The sequence below is a fragment of the Vitis riparia genome, chromosome 3 (assembly GCF_004353265.1).
Source record: "Vitis riparia cultivar Riparia Gloire de Montpellier isolate 1030 chromosome 3, EGFV_Vit.rip_1.0, whole genome shotgun sequence".
Lineage (NCBI taxonomy): Eukaryota > Viridiplantae > Streptophyta > Magnoliopsida > Vitales > Vitaceae > Vitis > Vitis riparia.
Window position 1 is genome coordinate 7,238,030 of NC_048433.1, and position 11,009 is coordinate 7,249,038.

An 11,009-nucleotide genomic window follows, 5' to 3' on the forward strand; every position below is an offset into this window, starting at 1 on the left:
AATTCTTTGGATAGTCAAGTGATAAGAGTCTTGATCAAAGCAGGATTGGTGCCAGTAAGCACCATATCGTCAACATAGAGCAAAAGATAAGCTGTGCCTGCTGTGGTATGATGAACAAAGAGAGATGAATCGGCCTGATTGAGAATAAAACCAAGTTTCATAAAAAAAAAAAGAGCTGAATCGTTGGAACCAAGCACGAGGGGCTTGTTTGAGTCCATAGAGAGCACGTTTCAAACAACACGCATGTTGTGGAAATTGTGGATCAGTGTAGCCAGGTGGTTGTTCCATGTATACTTTTTTAGAAAGATGACCATGAAGAAAGGCATTCTTAACAGCTAATTGATGTAAGGGCCATCCAGAAGTGACTGCAATGGATAGAATAATCCGAATAGTAGCAAGACGCACCATAGGACTGAATGCATCTTCAAAATTAAGGCCATGAATTTGAGAGAAGCCCTTAACCACGAGATGAGCCTTATGACGCTCAATGGAACCATTAGCATGGAGCTTGGTCTTAAAGATCCAACGACAACCAACCACATTATGATTGATAGGGCGAGGTACAAGATCCCAAGTATCATTCTTCTTCAAAGCTTGTATTTCATCATCCATAGCCAAGAGCCATTCAGGGTGTTTGGCCGTAGACTTGAAACCCTGAGGCTCTTGTATGGCAAGAAGGACCTGAAAAAACTGAGACGAAGGTGAAAGTGTCAACGCATGATAGGCCTTAGTTTTAAATATACCAGCTTTTCTTCTAGTAACCATTGGGTGAGTGTTGGTAGGAGTTGTCGGTATGGAAACAGATGGTGACAGAGGACTAGAAAAAGGAATGGTAGATATGACCGGAGATGCAGGGGAGGAAACATGAAGGTCATCACTGCATGGCAAACAATTAGGATTCGAAACAGGAGAAGATAGCAACAAATCAGGAGACATATTATCGTTAAACTCGAAAGAATAAGAGAAAGTAATATAAGGTGTTGAATTATGAATTTGTTGCATATCATCACCCACATAAGGAAAGATAGTTTCATAAAATTGGACATGTCGAGAGACATAAAGACGTTGTGTCTTGCGATCAAAACAATGAAAACCCTTGTGAAAAGGGCTATAACCTAAAAAGACACAAGATGAGGATTTGGGAGACAATTTATTAGGAGCATAACTCGCAAATAAGGAAAGCATAAACATTAAAAAGTACGAAGCATAGAGTAGTTTGGTTGTTTACCGAACAGGAGCTCGTAGGGAGTTTTGCCATCAAGAGTTTGTGATGGGAGTCGGTTGATGAGATAAACAGCTGTTGAGAAGGCCTCAACCCAAAGAAATAACGAAACACAAGCATGAAACATAATGGTAAGACCTGTTTCAGTGACATGTTGGTGTTTACGTTCAGCAATCCCATTTTGACTCGGTGTATAGGGGCAAGCAATGCGTAGCACAATACCACAAGACGTAAGGTGAGAGCGAAATTTATTATTTGTAAATTCAGTTCCATCATCACATTGGAAGGACTTAATTTTAGAAGAAAATTGAGTCTCAATATAATGTTGAAAATTGATATAGGTATCAAAAAAATCAGATTTGTGTTTTAATGGGAAAAACCAACTGAATCTGGTACAATCATCAATGAACACTGCATAATAACGAAAACCACTAAGAAAACAAACAGGTGAAGGGCCCCATAAATCACAGTGTAAGCGATCAAAAGGCAAAGGACAACGATTATTATTAAGTGCAAATGGTAAATGATGGCTCTTGCCAAAGTTACATCCAACACATAAACGCGAATCTAAACCCATCAATTTATTACTACAAGAAATAAAACCAGACTTAGAAAGAGAGTTAATGATACGAAAACTAGGGTGGCCTAGTCGAGCATGCCACAAGGGAATAGAGGCACACGACTTATTTGAAGAAATGATGGAAGCAAGGGCATGATGATTTTAATCAAGCACATACAAGCCATTCTCACATTTGCCGACCCCCAATACTACTCTTGTGACCCGATCCTACATGGTAAAACCAGAGGGAGAAAAAAAGACACAACAATTATTATCCTTTGTAAGTTGACTAATGAAAATAAGCTTTTTCTTAATGCCATGAACAACTAAAACATTGAATAAAAATAAAGAGCTTTGGGGAACAAGAGTGGAAATGGAACCAGTGTGAGAAATGGAAAGAGACTGACCATTACCAACCATCACCCGTTTATTACCAGAGTAGACAGCAGGAACATCTACACCATCGGGATCATTTATCAAGTGAGAGGTTGCACCAGAATCTGGATACCATTCGGAGTCGTTGGAGTCCGGAATTGAGCAAGCTGCGAAAGCCTCACCAAGGTTGGCAGATTGTTTTTTCTTGAGATTAAGGAATGCCCAACACCGTTTAGCCAGGTGGCCCTCTTTGTCGTAGATTTGACAATAAACAGGAGAAGAAGGGGACGATTTTGAGGCAGAGGCAGTGGAAGGTTTGGGTTTTCCGCTCTTGGTGCTTTTTGGTCTGGTGGAATTATTTCGTTGAGCGTAGAACGCTGAGTTGATAGATTGTTGGTACACCGATCGTTCAAAGATCTCATGACTCAAAGCTTTTGGAATGATATCTGCAAAAGAAGGTAATGGAAGCTAGGAAAGCATTGTAGTTGAGAAAATTTTATAATTGGGACCTAAGGCTCTCAAGAACTAGTGGACTTTATCCAAGTTGTCAATGGGACGACTAATTGCTGCCAATTGATTGTAGAGTCCTTTGAAGAGTCGAGAAAATTCTGCTACGGATTTCGAGCCTTGCTGCATTAGTTGAAGCTTATCCTTGAGTTGGAGTTCTCGAGTCTTGGATCTGTGAGAAAAAGAGGCTTCAAGAGTGGTCCAGGCCTCATGTGCATGACTTAGACCAAGTACCTCACTCATAGACTCCTCTGTAAGAGAAAAATAGAGAAGACTGAGGAGAGTCTGATCAGTAGTCAACCAAGAAGTGTAGGCCGGATTCACCTGGGTGGTGCCTTTAGAACCAATAACCTTTGGAGAAGGAGCTAGGACACTACCATCCAGAAATCCAAGAAGATCTTGGCTGGTCAACAAAGGGATAAACTGATTTTTCCATAACAAATAATTAGAGGAGGTCAATTTGATGGTGAGCATATGCACCATCGTGTTGAGCAGAAGTGAAGATGATGAGGACAACGATGCAGCCATGAAGAGGATCGGAAAAAAAAAATTAGAACCAACTTTGATACCATATAAAGGTTTGAGAACCCGTGTAAAATATGACTGAAATCCTCAATCATTATTGAGGTAATTGTTTCTCACTATATAAAGTGTATATACAGTTGGAAAATCCTACAAACTAGAAAAAGATAAATATACATAATAACAAATAATCTAAGATCAAGGAAAGAATCAATCAGGAGAGGATTTTGCCTTATGACCTATACTCGCTTTATTTTATTTAAATTTATTTTTTAGGTGGAGATGAAAATATATATAATAAATGAGATGGGGATGAGATGGGACGAGGGTAGCTTATTGTGCCGTTGCCATCCCTAGTATAGTAGAATGGCATTAACATGAGGATATTTTTTATCTTTCATGTTTATTTATTACTTTAAAATAAAGGAAAATAAGTCGTGTGCGGAGAAAAAATTACACCATAATTTTAACATTATATCTTTTTATTTTATAGAAAAATAAGTTTTTGAAATGTTACCTTGTAAATATTTTTAAATTTATTAAACGAGAAGTTAGTAAAATTTATAAAATTAACAAACTCCAATTACAATATCCCACACCACTTAAGTGAACAAATTTTTGACACTATATATGTAGTGAGTTTTTTTTTTATAATTATATTGATGCATTTTAACGTTGTAAAGATACATTAAACTTAGAGCTAACAATATTTATGGGAGAGAGAATGAGTTGTTAAAAATAACAATTGATCTCATAAGACATGTTCGTTTATGTGAGTGGCCTTGCAATTTGACCAATCATGTTTACCTCTACATATACAAGAATAATCCCTTATATGAAGAGAATATTGTAGTTGATATAAATATATATAACTATTGTATGAAACATCTCATATTTCCTCACTCTTTGAATCTCCACCTAGGTGTAGGAGGTTTCCCTCCATGCTTTGTCACGCCCCAAATTCTGGGCAACCTATAACTCGACTCATGACCCTAGGTCAAGGGTTTGATCCTAAGGGTTACTCCTATCCACATTGACAATCAATCAAAACACCCTGAATTTTTTTTTTTTTTCAGTAAAACGTCTAATCCTAAATAAATTTATTAAGTTAAGATTTACTATAACATATTATTTTATTTTTCCAAAACCAATTATCACACTATCTTTTGTTTACAAGAATAATAAATCCACTAGTCATCTTCTTGCCCAAAAGCTCAAATATTTACAATAACCTCTAAGTAAAAAAGAATATTTCTAAAAATGTTTTATAACCAAACAAAATATAATTTAACATACAAAAGCCCATATAACTCAAATTGGTACATGTAAAAAGGGTAATATAAATTTAAGACCAATTATTATTATGGTTCTTTTGCTTTCTGGAACATTTCATGAACTTCCTGTGGTCCCTTTAAAACTATATCTACATCTAAAAATTTTAGAAAATAAAGGGGTGAGCATTTTCACGTTGCTTAGTAGGGTGTGTTACACTCAAATAGGTTAGAAATTCTAGATCAATAACACAACCATATGCCAAAATATAATATTACATTTACAATATACACACTAAAAGAAACCTCAATTGTACAAATTTAAAATAATCAAAATTATCATTTTCCTTATTCAATCATACGTTTAATATATCAACAATTTTAAATTTACAAAATAAACAAGTCATTTTGTTCTTGAATAATATATTCAAACATACACTTGATAAATAATACAAATCCTTCTTCCAAATGCAACCATGATACAAATGCTTACATGCAATCACACAATGCACTGTCGTTCTCGGGCTTTCACGAAAGGATACGCGTCCATACCTAAATACACTCCTCATTTGGAGTCTTCCCGAGGTAAACTTTTGGGGTTTTCACCCTAGGGATCTCACTCTCTTCTTAATTCGCCATCTCTGGGGTCATTTCATTTTTTTTTCTTTTCATTTTTACCCTCTTTGGGGTATTTTCATTCTCATTTCCATTTCACACAACCATGATGCATATGAAGTGTAATCACATCGTATTTCAACATCCAAAATTTTCCAAGACATAATTTTATTTATTCTCATTATGTTTTATAATTTCCAATAATCCATACAACGATTTTTCTTCACTTTAATCACCACAAACATCAAAGAAAATTCACAATTAATTGTATAGCATCAACACATAGTTTTAAACCTTAACCACATAAATTCAATTTTTTTTCCGACATTTTTAATAATTTCCAACAACCAACATAATCATTTTTTTTCTTCAATTAAATAACCACACATATCCAAGAAAATTTCCACTAATACAAATATCAACAAAAACGCAATTTATGTCATAATTTATTTATCTCCAATAATCTCAATAATATTAACACCCAATACAACAATTTTCCACAATTACACCACCACAACATTTGGGAAATATTTTTCCAATAATTCAAATATTAACAAAAACCCAATTTATATCATCAATTTATTTATTTATAATAATATTAATAATTTTAAACATATTTCAATACTCAAAATTTTCAATAAATAATTTCCGTTATTTTCAACACTAATATATCACTAATAAATTCATATAATTTATAACATAACAACAATCATTAAAATATATAAACCAATATTCCAATAAAAAGAATTTTCACAACCACAACAATTTGGTAAATCCTATCACGGGAACAACAATTAAATACCAATAATTCTAATATTTTTATCTTGCATTAAACTTTCATTCACTTCACATTTAACATTTTCAAAGCAAAACCAAATCATTTTACACGTTTAGGGTTTCCAAAAACAACCTAATTGAAAACTATATGACAATTTACTACAACCCAACAACTCACCCATTTCCATGGAGTTTTCTGAAAGTAATTAAAAGCAAAACGAAAAGCCCAAAAAAAATCGAGAGAAAAATTTAGGAAAAACACATGCTTACTTGTACGGTAAAATCCAACCATGGGATCGAAAATCCGACTCCGTAGAAGTGTTCACCACATTGAAGACTATCACCGTCGAATGGCGGAAACACGTGACGGAGAACCTCCCTGCATCTCCCCTGTGTTGTCTCCCCCATTCCTTTCTTTATTTCCCTTTTCTTTTGCCTCCCATGCAGCAACCCACTTTTACATATATATTAAACAATTTTGAAAATGTCACACACGTCCTTTCTCTTAATAAATTAAAACCATTATTCTTAAATTCACCTTCCGTAATTATAAATTATATCAAATTTATGATTTTCCACCTCACGAAAAATACTATCGTATTCGTAATTTAATTTACTACAAGTCTGCTTTTCAAAAAGTATAATTTGACTATAATTAGCTAAAACATTTTTACTCTGAAATTCACTTAAAACATGATATAATTAATTATTAATAAAATTTCATTTTATACAAATATTAAATACATAAAATAATTTTTCGGTAACCAAGAAGTTGAAATTTGTAATAACCCTCAACCCGTTAATTTTACTAATATTTATTTACCAACAAAAATTTAAGTAATATTCTAAAACTTAATTTCATAAATTAATTAGTCATTCTATAAAAATCAATTTCTCAACCCTTTGGTATAACTTTAATTTAATTTAATTCATTTGTCAAATTATTCAATTGCATCAAAATTTCAAAAGTTAAATTCATAAAATTCATATTTAATTAATTTACCCATTTTGTATATTTTTTTCTAAATTCACATATCATAATTTACTCTTAATTTAATTTCAATTCAACTCAGTTTAATGTTTTGTAATTCTATAACGTTTAATTTCAATTATAAAAATCAAATTGATTCATTATAAAATTAAATTCAATTTCTTTTTAATTATCCATTATAACAATTTAATATAATATAAATTTTTACTAAGTTTTTCTTACTATGATTTGTTTTATAATTACCCGATAATAATTAAATTAATTCCCGTAATGTACTTAATATTCAAAATTTCAAAACCTAATCTTAATTATTTGATGGCTAAATTTTTCTCCAAATCTAAATTTAATTTCTAAAATTCCCACTCCTTACATCTGACGTGACAAATTTTTCAAACTATTGACTTTTGACCAACTTTTCCAACATCTCTCCCAATTAAATACTAACACGTGGATCTTCACGACTCTTTTTCACCATTTGACCCACAATTTTATGAAAGACTTTATGCTCCTAAAATCTGACGTGTCCTTAAAAACTCGGGTATTACATGCTTCTTCCCCCAAATAAAAAACCCTTGGTCCATCCAAGGTAAGCAAATGATCTATTTCGATCCATTCGTCTGAATCAAAACAAACTTCGTTTGGCGCAAGAGGAAAAAAATTTCCTTCTTTCTAGGTGCTAGACGGAATGGATAAACCAAGTTAACTAAGATTTCCAGACGGATTAACCAACACAGTTGGAGACTCCAAGCATTTAATAGATGGATAATCACATCCAGTGCCTGAGCAACGATCTAGACGACATTTACGCCTGAAAGTCAATGTCTACTAATTGCTACGCGCAATCCGTGACATTGACAAATGTAAATACATAGTCAACTACATGGTCCGAGACTCTTGCTCGACCACCAGCAAATGACACTTGTCAGTGAATTTTGTTTGGTATGATTGCCGATCCGCATAGAGACGATGACATTGACTATTTACTAAGGTTTGATTTCCATCATAATAGCAATCATCATCACAAAAAAGATATGAAAGCACCATCAACGCTATGGAGATGGTGCCATTCACTCTATAAAAACCCCTCGAGAAGCATGAGACATATATGCGCGTATAGAGCCATTCGAAATAATTAGACCCATCCTTATTATTTTTTGACTTATGCTTCAGAGGGGCGTGCCTGGACCACTAGTTCGGACATCCTTTTGTGCAGAGAAGAAACCCGTTTGACTCCAGAGAAGCTAGACATACTCAAATCTGGTTGCCACTACACTAACACTAGAGTCTTTTATTCCAACAAATGTCTATCACTCTTTCTCACATCTATACCCTAGTGAATCCTTTTACTTGACCGAGTGTCTCTTTGTAGACATGCATTTTTATTACAAATGTGAATGATGTGTTCCCACTTGATGGAGATATTTGTTTTTAGTGTGAAAATTTGATTTTTGAAAAGTTTGAATCACCACTTAATTTGTTTATTTTTAAAAGGGAAAAAAAAACCCTAGGTGTCCCTTTATTTGGAAAAAAACAAGTTTGTAAATCAGAAATGAATTTAGGGATAAGGTTATCTTTCAAGTACAAGAATATGCCCATAAATCTAAAATATCTACTATACAAGTTGAGGGAATTTTGATATTTAATTAATTAACCAATGGATACAACTTTGGAGATTAATGTACATTATGAATATAATAACATGCCAGGTGGATCAAATAAAGGAACAAAATGACCAAGAAGACATACGTGACTTTGAAAAATCGACTTACATGGGTGAGATTATGGATGACAACTTAGTAACTTCATATATTTCTAGGATTAGATTAGACTTAAATTTCTTTGGATTCAGCCAAAAGATCTCTAATAGTGGTGGTCCTTTCTTACTAACTAACTTTCATCACATTCAATTACTAAATAAATGAGATTTGCAATGGGCACACTTTAAACAATGCCTCAAAACTCATCAACTCCTAAAACCAACCCATTCCTTCAATTAAAATCAACCCATCTCTTAATATAAAATTAGTCCAAAGTAAAGGTCGAATCAACCTCACATTCATCTAGCATTAGTCAAGCTTCATGGCTGAATGCAATCCAGATCCTATTGAAATTTAAGCCAGATATCATACACAAATTAGCCCACATTTTGACTAAATTTCAAAAGGAAAATTAGCCTGGATTTTTAAAGACAAGCTAGTTAGCCCACATCCAATTAGTTCTCTTCTTATTTCTCGAAAAATTTTGTTTGTTCTAACTAGTAAAAATTTATACTTTGCCCCCATAGGTTTAGGATGGATCACTCCATCCCAAACTAGTATTATTTATTCAAAATAATTTTTATCCTCATTTCATTAAAAAAATTAAATGAGATGAGACGAGTATGCAAATTTTCGATATCCACTCCAACCCATTTAATTTTTTTTTATATTTTTTTTAAAATTGCATTAAAATAAATATTTTTATAAATAATTAAATATTATAATTGTTTACAACTTATTTTATTGAAAATTAATTTTATTATATATTAAAAATAGGAAAATAAAAATTGAATTAAATTAAATTAAATAGAATAATACTGATGGCGATTGAAAAATGTACTATAAAGCATAACATAATATGGTACCACATCAAGCCATATTATCAAGCTTTTTTTGCATAGGCGATAGCCTGCTTCTCCAAAGTAGGACTAATCTCATAAAAATGCCGCACATAATCTCCCACAACAACCTTCTTATAAGCCCCATCTCCATCCTCAACAGGTTGAATCTCGGTTGAACAAGGAGGATTATAGAACAAAGCAACTGAAAATCGCTCCTTCTCCGTAGCCACCACTCTATGCCAAGGGCTCTTCAACCTCCCATCACTCATTATCTCAAGCAGATCACCTACATTTACCAGCAACTCGTCGCATGGCCATGGCACTGTCACCCAGTTCAGGCCCTTGAGCACTTGGAGGCCTCCGCTGCACCCGAACTGGGTTAGAAGACTGAGTCCACTTGCATCTGAGTGTGGGGTTATGCCCAAGGCCAGCTCCGGCTGTGGACATGGTGGATAATAGTTTACTCTAACGTTGATTTCACTCCATTCTGGATCAAAATTTTGGATGAAATCATGTGGGCTGAGGGACAAGGCTTCTGCAAGAGCTTGAAGAAGATGGTCGCAGAGTTTTCTTCCTTGCTCTACGTATTTTGCCATGACTTGCCTGCCATGAAAATTTGTTATTGATTTTATGTGAAATTGGTATCAAGTGAAGGTTCATTTTTGGATAACATGAAGCCCTGATATGCATACTGAAGGGTTTTCCTCAGTGAAAGAGGTCATGGGTTCAAAAGTCATAATTACCCTTTTTTTTTTTTAATTTCATTTGGTGAGAGTAAGAGAACTGTACATGGCAAGCAATCAAATCCAACAAAGAACTAAATGAAACAAAGTTGCTGACGCCAAAGCTTGACAACTTTGCATTGGATACCAAGCATTATTCATGGCCTCTCTACTCCACTCATCCTTATCCACAACTTTTTCTTATGAAATTGCAAGCAGATTGAGTGGCTGGCTTGATTTTAGGAAGCCAAATCAAAGTTGATATGGTGCATATAAACTATGTGTTTGGTGGTGGAAAATACCTGAAATTTGGAGGCTTCTGAGGCCATACAAGAAGTCCTTCATCCACACCTTTGGGTGCAGCCTTCATGGCAAGACGATCGATCCAGTCCAATGCCTGATCCTCCGACTTCACAAAGTTCCGGCCATAGCCCATGTTGTCGATGCTTGCATACGATCCAACGCTCGCCCTCTTCTCCTCCAACGGCAACCGGAAAAACCCTTGCACAACATCCTTCACACCATGCACAACACTAGGGTGTATCCCATGGTCCGTGACCAAAAACATACCCCATTCCTTGGCACAACTAGCTAGTTGGGCTAGTTCTTGGGCTCGGACACCGGGCTCAGCCTGCTGTCCTAGTTTAGCCATGTTGATGGATGGAAACATTGGAAGGGTGATATTGGCCTCATGGCTAGGGTTGCGCGCCTTGATGAACCGCTCCGGCAAGAATTTGAGCCCTTGACGTGCAAGTTCCTGCACCACCGGAACCCTAACTGTCCGAGGGATTCCGTCTTGGCCCATGATGGTGGCTTCATGGAAGCAACCGCCTTCCTCCCCCATATCCT

General features: G+C 34.8%; 1 protein-coding gene across 1 annotated transcript; it reads right to left on the bottom strand.

Moving 5' to 3' along the window:
* Nucleotides 1-9,380: 9,380 nt before the first annotated feature.
* On the bottom strand, nucleotides 9,381-11,009 carry LOC117910866 (probable 2-oxoglutarate-dependent dioxygenase ANS). Its single transcript, XM_034825043.1, has 2 exons — nucleotides 10,463-11,009; nucleotides 9,381-10,041 (listed from the first exon to the last, which is right to left on the bottom strand). Exons 1-2 carry the CDS (start codon nucleotides 11,002-11,004, stop codon nucleotides 9,480-9,482), a joined length of 1,104 nt encoding a protein of 367 aa, XP_034680934.1. The 5' UTR covers nucleotides 11,005-11,009; the 3' UTR covers nucleotides 9,381-9,479.